At 51.6% G+C, this 22,362-nt stretch overlaps 2 protein-coding genes across 5 annotated transcripts in view; one reads left to right on the top strand and one right to left on the bottom strand.

Annotated features, from left to right (window-relative positions):
- EIF3G (eukaryotic translation initiation factor 3 subunit G) overlaps positions 1–22,362 on the top strand; it is a 767,140-nt gene that overhangs the window by 36,484 nt on the left and 708,294 nt on the right. The window lies entirely within an intron of this gene.
- LOC125928730 (putative protein C3P1) lies at positions 13,427–21,675 on the bottom strand. Its single transcript, XM_049639405.1, is given in 11 exon segments — positions 13,427–13,679; positions 13,682–13,745; positions 13,909–14,040; positions 16,820–16,904; positions 16,906–16,962; positions 17,389–17,464; positions 18,932–19,052; positions 20,356–20,454; positions 20,691–20,830; positions 20,935–21,020; positions 21,321–21,675. Coding segments are annotated over 11 exon segments (1,188 nt in total). The 5' UTR covers positions 21,482–21,675; the 3' UTR covers positions 13,427–13,512.

Raw genomic sequence — 22,362 nt, 5'->3', positions numbered from 1 at the left:
GCAGCTGTTAATGCCCTTTGGGAGAACTCTCACCCAGGAGCTGGCAGGTAACCAGGAGAACAGGGGCTAGTAGATAAATAAAACTAGCAAACTGAATCCAACCTCACATTAAGTAGATTGTATGCCATGGCCAAGTGGGATCTATCCCAGGATATGTTCAGGGATTAGAAGACTCAAGCAGGTATTTGCACATCGGTGTTCACAGCAGCATTATTTACAACAGTCAAAAGGTGGAAATGACCCAAATGTCTATGGACAGATGAATGGACAAACAAAATACTGTGTACCCATACCATGGAATATTATTCAGCCATAAAAGAGACAAAGAACAAAGAACATTGGAAACATGCCAAGTGAAAGAAGCTAGAAATAAAAGGCTGCATATTGCCTGATTCCCTTTTATGATATATCCAGAATAGGCAAATCCATAGGGACAGAAAGCAGATTAGTGGTTACCAGGGGATGGGAGGTAGAGGGACATGGAGAGTGATTACTTAATGGGAACAGAGTGTTTCTCTGGAGTGATGAAAAACATTTTGAAACTGGAGAGAGGTGGTGATTGCCAAATATTGTAAATATATTAAGTGCCACTGAATTATACAGTTTAAAATGGTTAATTTTATGTTATGTGAATTTCAGCTCAGTAAAAAATAGAGACCTCAATCTATGGTGCAGTGAAAATATGAAAATATATACTGCCAATGCTATGAGGATCTAATTTAGTAGTACATGTGAAAGTTTAAATTTACTTACAGGTAAGTAAGATCTCCCCATCTGAAAGATCTCCCCATGCCCCAAAGAGGATACTTTGAGCAAAAAAATCGAGTAGTATTGGGGGTGCTTGGATGACTCAGTCAGTTAAGCGTCTGACTCTTGGTTTTGGGTCAGGTCACGATCCCACAGTTTGTGAGGTCCAGCCCCATGTCGGGCTCTGCGCTGACAGCACGGAGCCTGCTTGGGATTCTCTCTTACGCTCTCTCTGTCCTTCCCCTGCACATGCTCTCTCTCCTCAAAATGAATAAACTTAAAAAAATCAAGTAGTATTGGGTTATAATCCAATTAGTCCAATTGAATAAATTAATACACGGGGGAGAAGAGACTAGTATCCAGTGCAGAAGAATTCCAAATAATTTATGTAGATATTCTGCTCTCAAGCAAGGGGAACGTAACTTCCCCATAGTATTGACTGGTAGAGAGGCTTTTCTCTAAAGACTGCCTTATGGAAAAGGGAGCAGGGATAGTACTTTAAAGTGGAGAAACCTGACAAACACCCCTTCAGCCAGCTGATCAAGGTCAACATCATTAGTCATGAATCATGTTGATTTATATACCCTTAATATGATGTGACAATGGCCTTTCACTTCTGCAATATTCCTCCTATAACCCCACAATTCTAATCATGAGAGAACATCAGATACATCCCAATAAGGGGTCATCATGCAATCTCCCTGCCCAATGTTCTCTCGAAGCTGTTAGGGACACAAAAACCAAGAAGCCAGAGATATTGTCGCAACCAAGAGGAGCCCAAGGAGCCATGATGGGTAAATGTAATCTGGTGTCCTGGATGAGGTCTTGGAACAGAAAATGGACATTGGGGGAGAACTAAGGAAATCTAAACTGTGGATTTCAGGGAACAAAAATGTAACAATTTTGGTTTGCTAATTATAACAAATGTATCCTAGTAATGTAAGGTGTTAATAATAGGAAAACTGCAGAGGTATATAGAAACTCTCTCTGTACTGTCTTCTCAATTGTTCTGCAACTTTAACACTTATCTAAAAAATGAACCTGTTTAAAAAATGGGCCCGTCCTTTGGCATCAAGAGACATCTGCGCATGGTGTTGAGTGCATAGACTCTGGAACCAGATTGCTTTGCACGTGGTGTTGAGTGCATAGACTCTGGAACCAGATTGCTTGGGCTCAAATCCCAAACTCTGTCACTAATTGTCGGTGGTTGGTAGCCTCCAAGATGGCCTCCAGGGACCCCTGAGAGTCATGCCCTTTGTAGTCCTTGTCCTCGCTGAATTGTGTTGGCTCGTGTGACCAATAGAATGTTGTGGAAATGATGCTGTACAGTTTCCGAGGCTGGATCTTTAAAGGCACTGTGGCTTCCTCCTTGCGCTTTCTCTCTGAAAAAGCTGGGGAAAGCCACTCTGGGGAAAGCCAGCTGCCATATCATGAGGACACTCAAGCAACCTTGTGAAGAGGTCCACACGGCCGGGGATTGAGTCCTTCCATCAAGAGCCACCAGCAGCTTGCCAGCTACGTGAGGGAGCTACCTTGGAGGTGGCTCCTCCAGCCTCAGCCGAACTTTCAGATGACAACAGCCCCACCTGACATTTTAATTGCAATCTTGTGAGAGACCCCTAAGCCCAAATCGTGCAGCTCACTGGCTCCCTGTGGATTCCCAACCCACCAAAACTGTGAATGATAATACTTACATTTAAGCCTCTAAGCTTTGGGGTAATTTGTTTCATAGCAATAGATAACTAAGGGACTAATTCAGGGGTAGGCACTTTTTTCCCCCCTAAAGGACAAGATAATAAATATTTTAGGCTGTTCAGGTCACATACAATCTCTGTTATAGATTCTTCTTCTTCTTTTAACTCTTTGAAAATGTAAAAAAAAAAAAAAATTCTTAGCTTGAGGACTGTACAGAAACAAGCCATGAACTGAGCTTCCCCTTGCTGGCTTCTTTCCTTCTTACTTCCTTTACCTTCTCCCTTCCCCCCTCCTCCCTTTCTTCTCTCTCACTCTTTCGTGTATTCAGTCATTAATTCAGCAAAATGAGCACCTACTATGTGCCGGGCCTTGTGCGAGCTGCTGCAGTTATATTTGTGATTAGGGCAGACATCCTTTCTGCTCTCCTGGGACTCCCAGCCCAGTAGGGGAGACAGACGACAAAGCCGTAAGTTAAGAACCCAGTGCTACGGTCCGTGAGTTCTAGCCCCGCGTGGGGCTCTGTGCTGACAGCTCAGAGCCTGGAGCCTGCTTCCGATTCTGTGTCTCCCTCTCTCTCTGGCCCTCCCCCATTCATGCTCTGTCTCTCTCTGTCTCAAAAATAAATAAACGTTAAAAAGAACCCAGTGCTAGAGGGACTGCAAGGCATTCAGAATGGCTTGATCTTGGTGTGTCAATGCCCCTCCCCTGCCCCTCCCCTGCATTATGCCTTGTAGCATCTACCCCGAAGGAACCGAGCAGGTTGGGGGGAGAGATAAAGGTCCAATTTCAGCTAGCCAGGGTGGCTGGGGCAGGCCTCTCTGAGTGGAGATTGGAAGGATGAAGAGAAAGAAGTCATGGGAAAAGTGTTTGGGCAGAAGGAACAGCTTATGCAAAAGCCCAGGGGCAAGGAAGAGCTAGGAGTTTTGGGGAACCATGGGGGAAGCCAGTGTGGCTGGGGTGAGTGGGGTAGAGAGTGGGGGGCCAGGGGGTCAGGGAGGTGATGGGGCCACAATGCAGCGCCTTGAGGGCTTTGGTGTCTGAGTGATAGGAGCTTGGGAGGGTTTTGAGTAGAAGTTGTTTGACCTGCTTTTCTCTCTAACCTGTGGATTCTAGCAACTTCACTCTCTCCTATGGCCTCTTGTCTTCCTCACTGAGAGGCCAGTGAATATTTATTGAATGTTTACTATACACTGGCACTCACAATTACTCTCTGGGAAGTAATTAAAGATGAGGAAACCCGGGGTGCCTGGGTGGCTCAGTCGGTTGAATGTCCGACTCTTGATTTTGGCTCAGGTCATGCCTCAGTCGTGAGATCGAGCCTCATGCTGAGCATGGAGCCTGCTTGGGATTTTCTCTCTCCCTCTCTCTCCCTCTGCCCCTCCCCTGCACGCATGCTCTCTCTCTCTCTCTCTCTCAAAATAAATAAACATTAAAAAAAAAAAAAAAGATGAGGAAACCAAAGCAAAGAGAGGTGAGTAATCATGCTAAGGTCACACAGTCAGGAAGAAGTGGAAGCAGAATTTGAACTCAGGCAGTTGCCACCATGCTCTCTTGTGGCCCCACAGCTCCAGCCTCCTCCCCAGATTTCCTGCCATCAACTCAGTTTTCACCCATCAACCAGCTGGGCTGGTCAGTTCCTCTCCTGCTCAAATATCTTCCGTGACTCCCTACTACCCTTGATAATGACCAAGCCCTCTAGCCTGGTATTTCAAACCTTTTATGAAGTCAGCTCACCCAGCAACCTCCCAGGCCCGCCTTTCTGGTTCTCCTTCTCATCTCAGTCCCTCATTGACACACCAAGACCAAGGCATTCTGGATGCCTCGCAGTCCCTCTAGCACTCTTGGGGGTTCCTGGAGCCACGTGGGTTGCTGCCTTGGCTTGGCAGAGCTTTCAGTCCCATCCCAGGCCACATTGATAAAACTTATTCGCTTTCCCCTGCCCCTTGTCTTAGCTCCCCAGTTGCCTGGGGCTCCCCATCTAACCTTCAGTCAGGACCAGGTACAGCATGGGCACCAAATTCATCCATCAACTCATGCATTCATTAGATAATCATTTCGTGAGCACCTACTCTGTTCCAGCACTTGCTGTAGGAACTGAGAATATCGCAGTGAACAAGACAGATATGACCCCTGGTTTTAAGGAGCTGACACTGTAAGGCAGGAGAAATGCCTATTTAACAATCAAACCAATAACTGTTACATGCGATATATTTATAGGTGTTGTTGAGAGAACGAAACAGGGTAAGCGGAGAGAGAGTGACAGAAGGGGGTCTATTTTAGATATGTCATTAAAGCAAGTATCTTTGAGGAAGTGACTTTTTAAAAAAGTTTGTTTATCTTGAGAGAGAGAGACAGACAGACAGACAGAGACAGAGAGAGAGAACATGTGCGTGAGAGTGGGAGAGAGGCAGAGAAAGAGGGAGAGGGGGAGAGAATCCCAAGCAGGCTCTGCACTGTCAGCGTGGACCCGAAGCGGGGCTCGGACTCATGAACCATGAGATCATGACCCGAGCTGAAATCAAGTCAGAAGCTTAACCGCCTGAGCCACTCAGGTGCCCCAGAAGTGACATTTAAACAGAGTCCAAATAAGGGAAGGGTTCAGTCAATGCAGATATCTGGAGGAAGGGTGTAGTTGGTGGAGGGAACAGTGAGTGCAAAGGCCCTGAGGTGGGAATCAACGTGGGTGTTGGAAGGACACAAAGGAGGCCAGTGTAATTGAAATGGAGTAGGAGGGAGAGGGAAGAGGCAGGTCCACGCGATCGATCGCAGGGCAGGTTGTGTGGGGCTCTTTATTTGGGGTTAAGCCCAGTGGCCTGGGCCTGCTTGGAACAACCACCTGAGGGCAGCAGGCACCTCAGAGTCTTAGGACTCACGGCCATGTGTGCTCATATATTCTGAAAATCCTTCCAGCTGGTTCAGCAATTCCTTCTTGCCCACATCCCCTTCTGCTGGCCAATTCATGAGGAATGTCTCCTTGCCCAGGACACAGATGTAACTGTGGGTGAGAGATGGCAAGGAGGGTGAGGGGAGCCTGGTGCCCTGGGGGCGTGGAGTCCTCCCTGTCTTGCTCCTCTGTCCTGATTGGCAGCCTCCCACAGCCACACGTTGTATGTCCACTCCAGCAGGCCCTCTTGGGTCCCCCAGCCTCCACATGGCTGGGGATCAGAAAAGGCGCCCCTTCCTCTGAGTCCTTATGGCCCCCTATTGGAAAGCCGAATCTATGTCTACATCTGCAACATCTCCTTGTGAATGGTGTTCCCTGGCATTGTTCAGTGCACAGTCTGCACCTCCCTTCAGGGCAGCCTCGAAACCCAGGACTCCTGCTGTTGGGTGACAGGTGCTAATAGGAGGTGTTGACACCAGGGACTGGGCCAGGATGGGAAAAGGGGACCATGCCTGAGTCCTGGGACAGCAGGAGCCCCCCACGTACTGAGATTGGACTCTCCACAGGTCTGATGTGTGGCCCATGATGTATGTCTCTCATTCTTGCAGCCCCAGGGAGTCATGGCAGGTGGCATGAGAGACGAATTTCCTCCTGGCGAGGGCCAGGGCAGAGTCTGTACCTGGAGGAGAGAAAACCCGGGGTGAGAATGTACACAGGCCCGGCTCTTTCCCCCACTGGGACCCTCGGGGTAGAACCCCACCCTGCCTCTTCTGCCCCGTCGGACATACAACACTTTTGATGATGGCTTGGGGTTTCACGTTGTAGTAGATGTAGGGATTGGAGGTGGAGGCCTTCACAGACTCCAGCTTGACCTTGTACACTGGGAAAGCAAGGGCAGGAGGGTATCCCGTTGGCATCTGGCCCGCAGGTGGACCTCCTCCTGTCCCCCCGCCACTTCCCACACTCACCGAAGTCCATGCCTGCCTCACAGGCTGCCGCCTGGAGCTCCTCCTGTCTCAGTAGGGCGCTGTCCTTCCTCAGAGATGGGCACCGTTCTGGACGGTCAGCGGCTCGGGCTGCACCGAGGGAGGGGGCTTCCTCCCCTCCCACCCCGGTCTGTAGGGTGCTCTCTGTCTTCCTCTAGCTCTCTTTCTGGTCTCTTTCTCCCATCTGAGTCTCTTTATGTCTCGCTCCATTTTTGGCTGTGCCTGAGCGTATGTGACAGTCTCTGTCTCTGGGTCTCCTTTTCTCTGTCTTCCTATCTCACGATCTCTCTCGGTCTAAACTCAGCCCTAAGAGACAGCCAGGAGGTGATGCAGGGCTCCTGGGTCCCTAGCCTGGCAGCCCTGGCCTCGGTGTCTCCAGGACCTCACCCTCTGCACATCTGCACACATCTTGGTGACAGATCTTGCGCATGGAAGAGTGCTCTGTGGGCAGGTTGAAGCGAGAGCCGCACCTCCGAGCTGAAAGAGGGACGAACTGCTGTGGGGTTGGCTTGGGCTCGCCTTCCTGGGGGCCGGGTCACCGCCTGGCTCCGCCCCCTAAGCCCCGCCCCTCTCCCCACCTGGCCCTGCCCAGTCATTCTCTCCTCAGGCCCCTCCCCCTTGAAGACTCCTCCCTTCTCGCCCTGCGGGCCTTGCCCGGTCACTTCTCCGTCCCATCCCCTTCCAGACTCCCCACAGCTCTGACTACCCAGGAAGGCCACGCCCCTTATCACCACATCCCTTTCGGTCCCTTTTAGCAACCTTCTTGCTGCCCCAGTGCCCAGCCCCCCTCTGGGCCACGCCTCAAACCCCCGTCCTGGCCCCGCCTCATCCTTTCCTCCTGGCCCTGTTCTTCTCAGTCCTCTTGGGGGATACCTGTGCACCCCCAGATCCCTGCTTACAAGGCTGGTAGTAGTCGTATACGGTGACCTGGGCGGCCTGCAGGAACTGGGGAAGGGAATCCTGTCTGAGCCACTGACCACGGGGCACTGACCACAGGGCCTTGGCCATAACCACTGACGACGTGACCTTGCGGCCTGAGGAGCTGACCTCAGACTGCATGGCTCTCTGGCAACACTACCCAAGGTGCTGACCGTGGATACTCTGCCCACCGGGTGGCCCACGGGCCCCTGGAGGAGGACACCCAGGCTTCCTCACCTTCTCCAGGTAGAGGACAACGGTGCTGTCGCTGTACCTCGTCTTGGTCTCACACTGGAAGGCGTACATCTCCACGTTGCTTGTCAGCTGGGGCAGAGGGTGAGGCCTGCAGGTTGGCAGAGACACCACCCCCCCAACCCGCTTCCCGCTGCCCGGAGGTCCCCAGCTCTAGGAGCTCTAGTCAGTGTGAAGTAACTCTCAGAGCTCCCAGCCCTTGTCCCATCAATGCCAGTGTCAGGGAAGCGGAGGCCCCATCAGGGCAAGGCCTTGCCTAAGGTCATGCAGGGAGACAACCAGAAGTGACCATGGCTACTGACCACGGGGCACTAACCTGGGGGCCTTGACCCCCGTGCCCACATGGGGACTGTGGGATGTTGCTAGGGCATTCCCACCCTGCTCAGCAGCAGGCAGGTGGGACCTCTGTTACCTGTTCGAGGTCATTCTGGTTGGGGTAGAAGCCAGTGAGCAGGGAGACCTCCATGATGCTCATGGTGGCCTCTCGATTTCCCTGGAACCTGGGGATTTCACAGCTCCAGTCTTTCTTCATTCTCCTCCTTCCTCTCCCCCCATGCTCCCCCTGCCATCATCTCAGGCCTGGATGAATGCAGTCAGTAGCCTCCTCCTGGGTCTCTCTGCTACTCCTCTGCCCCCAGCAGCATACAGTTTAACGAACAGGAGTCTCGTGTGTTGCCTCCTTGCTTAACAATTTTAGCAGGCGCTTTGTCTCATCCATCCGCTTCACCCCCTCTCACCCCAGCCTTCATGTGATTGCTCTTAAGCATCTCTCTCCTGCCCCTGGACCTTGGCATATGCTGTTCTCTCAGCCTGGAGTCCTCACTCCTCTCTCTCTGCCCTGAAACATCCTTCTTCCATCTTTGCAATTTCCACTGATCCTTCCCTCCCTCTGGGAAGCCTTCTCCAACCCATGCACCTTGTCATTCTCTAATTTGCCCTCCTGTGCCTCTGTAGACCTCTCCTTGGCCATATTTAATCACAGCTGTCATTCTAAATTGATTCTGGATGATTATATGGTGATTGTCTGTCTCCCCTGATAGGCTGCGAGCTCCATCAGGCAAAGAGGGGCTGCCTTGCTCACGGCTGTGCCTTCAGTTCCTAGAACAGAGTTCAACCCATGTTTTTATCTGGGGAAGATCTGGGTGAGGGCATTTGAGGGAAAGGGCAGGACTGGGGTGAGGGCTGGGGTGTCTGGAGAAGATGGGGATGGGGAGGCGGCAGGCTTGGAACCAGTTCTGGGCATCCGGGACGTGGAACATGTTCACGGTGGCGGAGTCAGCATCCCAGGACAGGGAAGGCTGGGGGACATGACTGGGCAGCAGTATTGTAGACAAGCATGGGAGGGGAGGGGAGGGCAAGATGGGAGGCAGGCTGAGGGGGCATGCACGGAAAAGCAAGCCTGGCTGGTTCCCACCCTCCATTCAGTATGCAGGAAGAGCTGGCAAGGGGTGTGGATCCTGGGAAGCGAGGCCTTCCTCCTGCCCAGCCCAAGATCCTGGTGCCCTGACCTTGTCTCCACCCAGAGCTGGAAGGTCTCTTCCCCTTTTTTATTACCTGCAGAGAGAAGGCGGGAGTTTAGAGGCTGGGTAACACAGCTTCCTGGGTTCAAATCCTGGCTCTGCTGTGTGACTTTGGGCAAGGTGCTTTAGCTCTCTGTGCTTTAGTTACCTAAACTGTAAATGAGGAGCATAATATTCCCAGCCCAGCCAGCCTGTAAGGATTTAATGAGTTAATAGGAGCAAAGGTCTTAACATCGTGCTTTATCACTTCTTGGTAACTGTCAGTTACTATTATTCTCATCACTACTCCTATTGCTACCGCCACTATTATTATTATTGTTACTGTTATTTTATTTTTATTAAAAAGTGTGGCCCGAACCAAATCCTTGGTCACCTTAGTACCTGAAAGTCCTGGGGCTGGGGAGGCTCATTCCCCTCATCTCCACATTGAGTTCCCACTGGCGGGGTCCTGTCTCTTCCTTCTTGGTACCCCACCCAGACTAGGAACTCTAGAATCCCATTTCTGGTCATCTCCACATCCCCTACCCCGGTTCAGCCCCCATCATCTCCCACAGGACCGGTGCAGTCGCTTCTTCCCTTGTCCCCCAGTTTCTCCCATTGCCTTCTACAGTCTGTGCCAGAGGGAGCCTGTGCAAACCTTCTCTCTCAGAACACTCCATGGCTCCCACTTCACTCAGCAAAAACCAGTGATCTCACTATGGCCACAAGTCCTGGCATCATCTGCCCCCATAACCTCTCCAGCCCTTTTTCCTAAAACCCTACTCTTTGCTCCTCTGTGGGCACAATGGCCTCTTCAAACCAGGTGAGCTCATTCTTGCCTCCAGGCCTTTGCACCTGCCATTCCACCTGCTTGGAATGCTATTCCCTCAGATCCTTCATGGCTCATTCTCTCCCTTCTTTCGTGTGTGAGCTCAAATGCCACCTCCTCAGAGAGCTTCCCCTGGACCTCCTCCAAGTGTGTATCATCTTTTCCTGCTTTATTTGGTATGGTACTATCATCACCTTCTACATATTTATTTTTATAGTGTAGATTGTTATAAATAAATAGCAGGAATATAATATACTTATTGTTGTATTACTGTTTGTCTCTCCCTACTAGAATGCGGGACCCAGGAGAAGATCACGCCTGTGTTCCCAGGGTCCAGAAACATGGCATGGCACAGTAAATTCTCAACAAATATTTGTTGAATAGTTGAATAAGGCAATAAATGTGCTTACTGAATGATAGCTAAAATAAAGTGATGAAAAAGAAGGGCTGGGAGTCCCTGGGTCTAGGCTCACCTTCCAGGGCACTATGGAGAGTCACATTCAGGTGGTACAGGGCGCAGGTGCCCTCCTAGGACTCCGGGCACCTGCAATACATGGTCAGGATCTTCCAGGGCAGGAAAGGTGTCAGAGACCATTCCCAACCACTCCCTTCCTCCTCACTCCAGTCCTCGCCTGCCCAGGTTCTGCCCCTGTGGATAATTCGCTTCAAAGTCTGCCCCCTTCCCATAATTCCTGGGTGCAGTGACCAGAACACTCTTTAGGTTCTAGACCATCTCAGTGTAATAGGACTTTCTTCAGTAATGGAAATAGTCCCTACCTGCACTGTTCATGTGGTAAACACTAGCCACATGTAGTTTATTGAGCACTTGAAATGTGGCTGGTGCAACTGAGGAACTGAATGTTTAACTTTACTTAATTTAAATTTCACTGAGGCTCATGGGGGAGTGTGACATGCCCAAAGTCACACAATGAAGTCAGAGATTCAACCGTGACTCCATTGCCAGAAACATGAAAACAGGCTGCCTTAAATTTAGTGAACAAGACATCTGTCATTCTGGGCCACAGGGCATGGAGCCAGAAGATATAATGGAGCCCCTAGATGTTGGGGAAAGGGTAGAGTTATCCTCCAGGCATTGGAAGGCATGCTGGAGGGAGAATCTTCCTTTGGAGAGCAAAGAGACACCCTTCAGGGACTCAGCATGGGAGGGCAGACAGGTCCAAAGATCTCTGGCTTCTATCTCTCCTGACTCCTGACTTATAACAAGTGAAGACCTTTCTGAGTCTCTCCTTCCCTAACTGGTGAATGGAGTCCATATTTTTACCAACTTTCTATGGGCAGGCTTTGGGGTGTCCTTAACTTGGTTCCTAGCAAATAGTAGTGCCCTAAGTTGTAGTTAAAATTATTGCTAATTTTGATCTTGTCTTGCAGTCTAGATTGCCTCTGTTTCTACCAGTGGCAGGGTAGAGGGGGGTGTGGGGCTGGGCTCCAGTTAAGGATCTCAGGGTGGGACACCAGACCTACTGAGGTTGTGCCTCTCCCACTGCCACTGGCTTTGATCTCTAGGTCATCCTGGGCAGAGAACTGAAAGGAAGTGAGGAGAATTTGAACATGGAGGAAGCATCAAACCATGGCTCAAATGCAGTGGGGTTGGGGAAGAAAGCATGCATGGGCACTGAGGCCTCAGTAACTTCCCTATCTTGGGGCCTAGTGACTCACTGCTCACCTGTCTCCATGTAGATGGTTTTTCGTTTCCTTTTTTTTTTTTTAAACATTTATTCATTAAAAGTTTTTTTTAATGTTTATTTATTTTTGAAAGAGACAGAGACAGAGCATGAGAGGCAGAGAGAGAAGGAGACACAGAGCCCAAAGCAGGCTCCAGGCTCTAAGCTGTCAGCACAGAGCCTGATGCGGGGCTTGAACTCACAGACCGTGAGATCATGACCTGAGCCAAAGTCGGACGCCCAACCGACTGAGCCACCCAGGCGCCCCTTAACATTTATTCATTTTTGAGAGACAGAGAGAGACAGAGCATGAGTGAAGGAGGGGCAGAGGGAAGGAGACACAGAATTTGAAGCAGGCTCCAGGCTCTGAGCTGTCAGCACAGAGCCTGATGCGGGGCTCAAACTCATGGACTGAGAGATCATGACCTGAGCAGAAGTCGGACACTTAACTGACTGAGACACCCAGGCGCCCCTACTTTTCCTTTTTGGAAGAGTATTTGTGGTGGCTACACTGTCACTAGATCAACTACAACTGCCAACTCGGGTGTGTCCTAATGTATGTCTGTTCAATCTGTCCACTTTGCAGTGTCTCCAGAGTTCCTTGTGCATGGAACCACCACAAGACTTTTCTCCCTGGCATCTTTGCATCTACTCTTGTTTCCATCATACATTATTCCTTCAGTATAGACATTGGTTGTGAGATAATCTTGGAAAGGGAGATTGGCAGAGACATGACTCTTGGCCTCATCCCCAATGCAGACTTCATGTCTGCCCCTCAGTGCCCTACCTTTGCTGACCGCTGCTGGTAGGCATTGTTCTGATCCATGATCCACTCCAAGTTCAAGGCTCTCTTGGGGACGCTTATGTGGACGTGGAGATCCTGGACATCCTCGAAAGGGACAGCTTTGCAGAAGCCGGTGAGGGCCTCAAGGGCCACCACAGTGGTTTGGTGTTGGGATGGGGCTGAGGATCAGCACCACTGACAGCGCCCAGGGCAACACCCAGTGTGGCAAATCAGCACCACGGGCAGCTCCTTCCGGTGGGCCAACCTCGTCAGGACCTCGGCTAGCGCCCCTCCCCAGTCCCCTCTTTCCGGGACCCGGGTCACCTGGGTGGACTTGAAGCCTCCGCCTAGCTCCCGCTTCTCCAGTAGCCACTAGGCAATGGCGTGCGTCTCATTGTAGCGACCTAATTCCAGCTTCTGCATCAGCGCATAGGCTGTGGCCTCAGTGGTGTATAGGGAGTTCTCATCCAGGTGGTCCACTGGCCAGTGGGTTTTATCTGGGAGGTGGATGGCCACTTTGTCTCCCAAAACCGGGTCCATCTACCTAAACCTGTCCTCTCCTTGTGTCATCTGGCCCAAATGTTCTCATCTGCTATTTTATTGAGCACTTACTTTATGTGAAACTCTTTGAGGAGGCATATGGACATATTCTTTTCAGAACACGCTAGGAGACAGGGACGCTATTTAGAGATGTGGAAATTAAGGTTAAGAGAAGCTCTTCCAGGTTCCACCAGTCCCACTGCAAGCAAGTTTTTCTAACTCCATTCCTCTTGACTCGAGTAATGGAGAGGATGGGATAAGGGCCCTTGGAGATGAGATAGGTGCGGCCATGGAATGCACAGTTAACCACATGTTATGACCTTTCTATCCTTGACCACGTCCAGCATTTTCCCAGTTCAGGGTATTTGCACATGCCATTCTCTTAGCTTGGAACGTCCTTGGCCTTTCACACAGGCCCTTTTCACAGAGCCAGTTCCCAGTTCTCCAATCCATACCCCTCTCCTCTCATCATCTCTCCCACCCATCCTGCATGTTATCATCTCAGTGCTTGTATCAATTTGTAGTTCTTTATTGATCTGTTTGTCTTTGTTTTCTTTTCCTCAGGGAAGGTGGGATCTTTGAGAGCAAGGACCATATTAATCTTGTTCACCTTGTTTTCTTGGCGTCTGAGCTCAAGGGGTGGCACACCATAGATGCTCAGTAAACGCTAAGGGATTCATCACACATTGCTGGATTTTAAATCACACAATCTCCCTCCCCCTGCCCCCCATGACTGTGGTTAACACACAGTTGATTAAGAAGTGGCCCACACTCACTACGGCTGGCAAAGCTGTCCAGGCGATCATTGGCTCGGGGGTTCTCAGTGAGGGCCAGAGCATAGGAGACTATGGCTACTGCAAAGTTGTCTGAATTTGGGGAAGCCGTTTCTCCAGGAAGCTACGGGCTCGCTCCATGCTGGCGGTCAAATTCTGGAAGGTCAGAGAGAAGAAACTAGATGGGAGAGATTGGAGGAGAGGGGTCTAGGAGTTAGAAGACAGGGACGCACTGAGAGGGACATCAGGATGGGGGAACTTCCTGTGGGCAGAGGGTATAGAGGACTCTGCAGAGCCTGACCTCCTCTTTGGGTCTTACCTGTATCTTTCGGCTGCACAGTTCCTTTCCATCATCTAGGGCAATCGGGACAAGAGCTGTGAGAGATATGTCTGCTTCAGAGCCTCGGTAGCCATCCTGTGGACGCAGGATCACACCCATGATCCCCAGTGTCTTGGAGAGGCTTTCCCCAACCTCTCCCGCATGACCTTGACAAACTCCCAGGTGCTCGGCTCTGGGCTGGAGGATGCTGGAAGCAGGATGGGGAGAGAGGAGGAAGAGGAACCACCCAGAAATCTGCCTGTGTGGGGGTCTGCATTATGAGCCAAAGCCAACAGCCACGGAAGGTGATGCACTAAACTCTATGCTATCTCAGAGCACTCTTTCAGCAGCTCCATTTTCCTGATAAGGAAAGCGGTGGTCAGAGAGGTGGTCTCCCCATTGGTGGTAAATGACTGACTTAAGGTGTGAGTTCCTCTTTAGTCTGCTAGGTCTACCTTCAGCATCTGTGCTGGGTTGAATAGTGTCCCTCCCTCCCCTGAAAAAAATTCATGTCCACTCAGAACCTCAGATTATGATCTTACTTGGAAATGGGGTCTTTGCAGATGTAATTGGTTAAGCTAAGAAGACGTCATACTTATCAGAGTGGGCCCTATCCAGGGATTAGTGTACTTATAAGAAGGCCATATGAAGACACACAAAAAGAAGGATGGACAGAGGTGGGAGGGTTGCAGCTACCGGTCAAGGAATGCTAAGGACTGCCAGAAGCCATCAAGCCAGAAGAGACAAGGAAGCATTCTCCCCTAGAGCCTTCAGAAAGAGCATGGCCCTGCTGATGCCTTGATCTGGGACTTCTGGTCTTCAGAACTGTGACAAAATGAATACATTTCTGTTGTTTGGAGCCATCCAGTTTGTGGTACTTTTTACAGGAGTCCCAGGGAATTAATTCCCACCCCACAGTGGCCAAAGAAGTCTGTGAACTCTTGAATCAGATTGTGTCCCTCCTCAGTTTGGAACCTTCCATGGCTTCCATCTCACTTGGAGGAAAATCTCAAGTCCTCCCTGCAGCCCCAAAGGCCCTGTGCAATCTGTCCCGTCCCCTCCCTCAACTTCTCTTCCTCCTTCTCTCCTGTTGCTCATTCTGTCCCAGCCACAGGGGACTCCTCACTATTCCTCAAACATATTGGGCACTTCCAGTCTCAGGGCCTTTGCACCTGCTGTTCCCTCTGCTTGGAACACTGTTTTCCTAATTGTCCACATGACTTGCTCCCTCACCTCCTCACCTCCTCAGGTCCACAAAAATATCATCTTTTCATGAAGCCTTCCAAATTACCGCCCCACCACCTTGGTTCCCCTTCCCCCGCATCTTTCCCCATATCACTTTTAACAAGTCATGTCGTTTAGGTGTCTATCATGCTTATCGCCACACCATGAGAGCAGAGATTTTTGTCTATTTTGTTTGCCCCAGGTCCTCGGTGTTTAAAGCAGTGCTCAGCACACTGCAGGTGCCTGAGAAATGTTTGCTGGTGGAAAGAAACTCTCATCTGTGAGCCTGTGAAACCTGTGTAACCCTTCTCTGTACCACCTTCCTGTACAGCATCTGGCTCCTGCTCACACAGGCCTCCACGCTCCCTAACTCCCCGTTTCATCTGGGGATGCAATCTGTCTTTGCTGAGTTCCTGCATTCACCCAGAGTTTTATTCAGCAAACATTTGCCAACTGTGATAAACCAGATCTGCTCACCTCCCTGGAAGGGCTCACAGAGCAGGGAAAGCAAACCCTGAACAGACTATTTCAAATCCTAAGGCCCCCCCAAGACCCTGTGGGTTTCAGGGCCTGGCATCTCTCCTCCTTCTCAGGCCTCAGGACAAGCTATCCCCTTCCCCAACTTTGGGTTCTGTTCCCTTCCTTTTCCTCAAACGTGCCAGAGCCTCAGGGCCTTTGCACGTGCTGCTCCTTTTGCCTGGCACTCTCTTTGCCATTCTTCTCCCACCAACTGTGTTCCTTCATCAGCTTGCTGCTTGGTTGTCACTTCCTTTTGCTGGTTTCCCTGACCAGAAATGACCCCTCTCCTGGTATTTCTTTCCCATGGAACTTAGCACAATTGTGATTTAAACAATCACCAGTTATAATTATTTGGTGAATTTCTGTCTTCCTCCCACACCCCAGCTTGCGAGTACTACAAGGAAGAGGCTGCAAATGTCTTGTTTACCGCCACATCTCCCCTGTGTCTAGTACAAAGCGTGGTTGGAACACAGCAGTTGCTGGGTAAATATCTGTTGAGTGAGTGAATGATAACCCTACTGCCATAGGTATGATAATAGAGACAGGCACAGGGCTGGTATTCAAGGAAGACTCCTGGAGGAGGTGGGTCTGAGCTAAGTCTAAAGAGAAAACAGAATTTGGCCAGGCAAAGAAAAGAAAGGGGATGGAGTGTGGCTATTCCGTGCAGAGAGGGTCTCATAAGCAAAGGGATCTGTGATCGGGGAGTAGTGAGGGGTAAGGCTTGGGAGGAGATACAGAAGAGAGGATATAATAGAGAGATGTTGTCATAGACACTTGGGAGCCATGGAAGGTGTTTGAGCAGGCACGAGACATCCCAGGCTGTTTGAAAGCTACTTCTGGAGGCTGATGTGGAGGTACTCCTGGTAGGGATGGGTGTGTTGGCTGGGGAGCTGCGGAGGCCCGAGCCCAGAGCGAAGACAGCCAGCAAGTGGAGCCTACTGCAAGCGGGGGTGAGAGAGAGATGGCGTCCCAGATATGCCCAGCCTCTTGGACATTGTAACGGAGCGCAGGGTGGTCCAGAGCAGAGGGACGTGAGGCTGGGTGCCGGGCCCTGGCTTTTTCCTGTTCTCGTTTTACCCATAAACAGGTCGGGGGCCTGAGATTTGCCTATCAGTGCACAGAGCCCTGGGTTTTATTGGAGCAGCCCAGGCAGGGGGGCAGTGGGCACCACGATTACAGGGCCCTTCCCCAAGAAGTGCCCATCTTCCGCCTGCCTCTGGGTGATGATCCAGTTGTCAGTGGCACAGAGAGACACGGGTTGTCATGGTGGAGTAGAGCAGGGCAAAGACCCGGAACACGTAGCTCGTGAGCCTGTCGGGGGGGAGGCGGGGCGGGTGATGACTGGGAATCACAACCAAGGGATTCTAGGACAGGGGCCTCTACACCAGGGGGAGTCTGCACAATGGACCCCGCTGCTCCAGTCTGACCCTTCCTTCGCTGCTGCCCAGGTGTGCAGCACGGACATTAACAACCTTTCTCTCTGACATTCAGACACCAGCTCTCTGTTCAACAATAACCTTCAAGTAACACTCAGACACTGTCGCCCCCAAAGTGACCCCTACACCGTAGACTCCCAGGTAACCTTCAGGGAATACCCAAGTAGCAATAGCTCTGGCCCGAAGGCTGCCTGCCCCAAGACCTGTGGTATGGGTGCTCCTGGGGTCATCAAGCCGCAGGCTGGTCCCCGAGCTTCATTCAGGACGGTGCCGGCAGGACTCCCAACCTCCTCGTCCTTACCAGGGGCCTCCCGGGTTTCCCTTGCTGGTGTGGTAGGTGCCGTCTGCACTCCGGTGGGTCAGCATCCGGGTGTAACCTGGAGAAACAGGTGGCGGAGAACTTTCGGGGAGATTTGGCATTTGGGTGTGGCTATGAAGGGGGGTCAGTTGTCAGGCATGACCTGGGGGGGGGCAAGGTATGGGTGTGACTTAGGGGTGCATCACATCTAGATGTAACCATACAAGGGGACTTGTCTAGGTGTATCAGGAGGTGGCCGCAGGGCCCAGGTGCGACCGTGGGAGCCAGTGTGCTGTGTTATCTGGGAGGAACCTGGGAAATCGCCCCATCGGGGTACTCTGGGGAAGGGTGTGACTGGGAATTGTCAGAGGGATTGTGGAAGGTGAAACCCAGGAAAAGGGGTACCCTGGGGGCCACTACCTGGGGGTTTCCTCGGGGGCTGTTTCTTGGCTATAAACTAGGGGTGTCACCGTGTCTTTGTAGCTTAGGGGAGTCTACCCCTGTGTGTCATCTTGGAAGGGCGCCTCTCGGATGCATTGTGAACACTGCTACTTGAGTATTACCTGAAGGTTGCTTGGGGGCTTATGGTTTGGGTGTGACTTTGGGGGTGACAGTGTCTGGGTGTTACCTGAGGGTTATTGTTGAGAGCACCTGGATGGAGAGTTGGTGTCTGAGCGTAACTGGGAAGAGGGGTCAGTGCCCAAACTAACGTGAGGGTCTCTGTCTGGGTATAAGCAGGCACGTGAATCTCTGGTTGTTACCTGGGAAGTTTGGCTATAACCTGGGAAGGTGTAACGGGGAGACCACCGCCTGGGATTATTCTGGAGTTTTCTGCTTGGCGTTCCCTAGGGGTGCAACCCAAGGCGTGGCATTGATTGGGTGTAACCTAGGACAGTGACTGGGTATACTCTGGGGGTGGCTGCTTCGGGGTAAAGCAGGGTGTCTATGTCAGGCTATAGCCTGGAAGAGGGGTCCAAATGAAGGAGTAATGTGGGGGTCACTGTTGGGGGTCACCTGGGGGACTTGGTAACAGGGTATAGTCTGGGAGTTGAGTCAGAGTGTGAATGTTCTTGTCTGGGAGAGTCCCATGGGACCGCCCCCAGCCCTGGGGGTGCCCCCAGCCACCCTTCCAGAGAGTCCCACTCTCACTGCGGTCCCAGGAGGGAACCCAGTCTCACCGCTGATGATGTTCTCTATCACCTTGTCCCTGAGTTCCACTCCAACCTTGCCCCACTGGCCGGAGGCATCCAAAAAGCGGGTCAGGATGATCACAGGTGCCAAGGAGCTCAGCGTCTGCTCAGGGCAACCAGTCAGGACCCTTAGCAGCCTCTGCGTTCTTTTAGGTGTCAGGGTGCCCAGGATTGTCTCACCAAGGATGTCACCTGTCTGGTGGGCAGAGTCATCTCAGGAATGACCTAAGCCGCCATGGCTCCCTGATGACCCCACATGGACATCCCATCCTTTCCCTGTGCCTGGGCAGGCCGGGGCAGACCCAGCTCCCTGGTCTCCCACCCCCTCACCTAGGAGTCACCTCTGTCCTAAGCACCTTGGACGCTGACAAACATTTCTGCCTCTGTATTGGGCACCTTTCTCAAAAAGTCCTGTCTTTCAGCCCCTCCCTCCATCCTGGTGTGGCTCCAGGATCCCACATGCCCCCACCCACAAACCTTGGGGGTTCAGAAGGATGCTGTGGGATATTTGCTGTATCTGCCCTCCTGCCTGTGAGACACAATGACGAAGCAAGTTAAAAACAACAGCAATGATAGTAATAATGACAATCACAATGACAGTAGGAAGAGGCATTGGTTAGCTATAAAGAGCACAGACTTTGGATCCCAAATACCTGGGTTCAAATCCCAACCCTTCTGTGTCCTAGCTGTGTGGCCTTGGGCAAATTACTTAACTTCTCTGTGCCTCGGTTTTCTCATACATAAAAGGTGCCTACCTCATATGGTTGTTCTAACAGCTCAATGAGTTGCTAATTTTTTTTTCAACATTTTTTATTTATTTTTGGGACAGAGAGAGACAGAGCATGAACGGGGGAGGGGCAGAGAGAGAGGGAGACACAGAATCGGAAACAGGCTCCAGGCTCCGAGCCATCAGCCCAGAGCCTGACGCGGGGCTCGAACTCACGGACCGCGAGATCGCGACCTGGCTGAAGTCGGCTGCTTAACCGACTGCGCCACCCAGGCGCCCCTGCTAATTTTTTTTTAAGTTTATTTTTGAGAGACAGAGCGTGAGCGGAGAAGGGGCATAGAGAGGGAGACACAGAATCTGAAGGAGGCTCCAGGCTCTGAGCTGTCAGCACAGACTCCGACGCGGGGCTTGAGCCCATGAACGGTGAGATCATGACCTGAGCTGAAGCCGGACGCTTAACTGACTGAGCCACCCAGTTGTGAAATCTAAATATAAATAATTTTTTTATGTGAAATATAAATATAAATAATTTTCCCAGCTCTCTGATTCTTCCTGGGAGTGATGATTATTCCCATCGTGCAAATGAGGACACGAAGGCTCAGAAAAGTTGAGTAAGTTGTCCAAGGTCACACGGCAGAGACAAAGCTTGAGCTCAAGTCTGACAACAAAGTCCCAAAGTGGGGACTGGGTGACTGAACTTTCAAATTCATTCCCTTGCACCTCACTCGCATTGAAGAGGCCTGGTTGCTTTTTAAAATAACATTTGTTTTAATGTTTATTTGTTTTTGAGAGAGAGAGAGAGACAGAGCGCAAGCAGGGGAGGGTCAGAGAGAGAGTGAGACACAGAATCCGGAGCAGGCTCCAGGCTCTGAGCTGTCAGCACAGAGCCCGACGTGGGGCTCGAACCCACAAGCTGTGAGATCATGACCTGAACCGGAGTCGGGTGCTCAACCGACTGAGCCACCCAGGTGTCTGTCTGTCCTGTGATCATAGCCTGGGCCCAGGGGAAGCCCCACTGTCTGCACTAATAACAGGGGTGGGGGCACCCATTACCTTGACCAGGAGTGTCTTCTTCACGTGGTCCTCGACCCCATAGCCCACAACCCTGGCCTCCACGTCCACTTTGCCAGTCTCAAGCCTGACACTGATGTGCTGTGTGGCCTCAGGAAAGCCCCTTAACCTCTTTGTGCCTCAATTTCCTCCCATTGAAAAGCAATGATAGCAGCCGTTTGCTGGGGTGATTGTGCATTTTCTATGAGAAAAATACCTCCCAAGCTTTTCAAAAGGGCAACCACCTCGCTGGCCCCTTTGAATGATGGACACACTCCAGCCCCTTTATAAAATACACTGACAGACGGTCTGTGGGCAGGGGAGGGCTCAGGCTTCACCTTGACCTGGCGGCTCCTGAAATTGTACAGCACGGCTTGGATCTGGACCTGCTCATCCCTGACCACGGAGGAGGGCAACTTGAGATCCACCAAGAACGATTTCATAACTGTCAGCTCAGAGGGATCTGAGACGCAGAGACCTACAGCCAAGGGAGTACGTTGGCATTAACCAGAGGCCAGCTGTCCCAGGGCTGAGCAGGGCCACCGTTCTCCCAATTCCTCGGCACTGGGCTTGTGGGGTCACCTTGTCCAGCCTTGAGGCTGACAGCCACAAACTGCCACGTGGTGATGGAATCTGGCACAGTCACAAGGGTGCTGTTGTAGGAGAGGCTTCTGAAAGTGGCAGGGGTCGGGGGTGGACATCAGTGAGTTCGTGCTGCCTGGACAGAGCCTCTGCATTGGGAGGGTCACTGTCCAGGGGCCAGTGGGTCACCCCATTGGAGACCACCATCACTAGAAGGTCATCTTTTGGGAGGAACCGTCAGATTTGTATCGTCATACAGGGAGGTGCCTGTCATGGGACTATACTGAGAGCTCAATGTCACCACTGGGGACACTGGCTCTGATTGGCACCCACTGATGCACGGAAGGACCAGGAACCAGATGCTGGCGTGGAGGCTGTGGTCCTACCCTGACTTACTTTTTGGCAGTGTAAACTTCTTCCAGAGCCAACTCTCAGGGAACAAGGTCCGGACAGGCTGGTCCTCCATGAAGATGTCACCAAAGTCCTCGTCTTCATCGGTTGCGGGGGGTAGATGTGGGGCAGCATCTCTCCCACGTGTCTGTCCCATGGCCAGCCAGACTCCTCAGTGGGGTCCTCCCACCCCATTCCCACATGGCCCATATCATCCCTTGACTTGTCCCATGGCACTTCGTGCTCCTCAAGCAAGCCCCAGCCCCCTGCCTCCGGCCATGACCTCCTCACATGTCCCCCAAAGCAGCTGTTCCTCCGGGGCCTCCCAAGTCAGGGTCTCAGGCAGGTCCTCTCCTCATACGCCAGCCCCGCCGGGCTCTCCAGGAGCCCCGCCTCATGGCACTTTCGTCCAGCTCCATCTTGAGCTTGTTCCCTGTGGGCCAGAGTTAGGGGGACAGAGGAAGGGTTGAGCGGGACCGGAGGAAGCTGGAACCCATCCGCCTCGATGCCATGCACAGCCTGCCTCGATTTAGCCATAACTCTGGCAGGTGCTGGTTCTAGCACTTTGCCTGTATTGTCCCTCTGAAGCCTCACATTGAACCCGTGCGGTGGGTTCTGATGAGGGAGCTAAGCAACAGAGAGGTTAACTCACTGGCCCAAGGTCACACAGCTCCCAGGTGGCAGAGCTGGGACTAAAATCCATGTTTCTGTTGGTTCTGCTTCTCCTTCTTCCCCGCCCCCTCTCTTCCTTCTTCTTGACAGGGGTTGGTAATGCCGTGTTTATGTATTAGAGACACCAGTTAAAATTTCTGATTTTCATCTTGTATTTTTTTTTTATTTTTAAAATCTTTTTTTTTTTAATTTTTTTTCAACGTTTTTTATTTATTTTTGGGACAGAGAGAGACAGAGCATGAACGGGGGAGGGGCAGAGAGAGAGGGAGACACAGAATCGGAAACAGGCTCCAGGCTCCGAGCCATCAGCCCAGAGCCTGACGCGGGGCTCGAACTCACGGACCGCGAGATCGTGACCTGGCTGAA

The sequence above is a fragment of the Panthera uncia genome, chromosome A2 (assembly GCF_023721935.1).
Source record: "Panthera uncia isolate 11264 chromosome A2, Puncia_PCG_1.0, whole genome shotgun sequence".
Taxonomy (NCBI): domain Eukaryota; kingdom Metazoa; phylum Chordata; class Mammalia; order Carnivora; family Felidae; genus Panthera; species Panthera uncia.
This window is presented reverse-complemented; position numbering and strand designations above follow the sequence as displayed.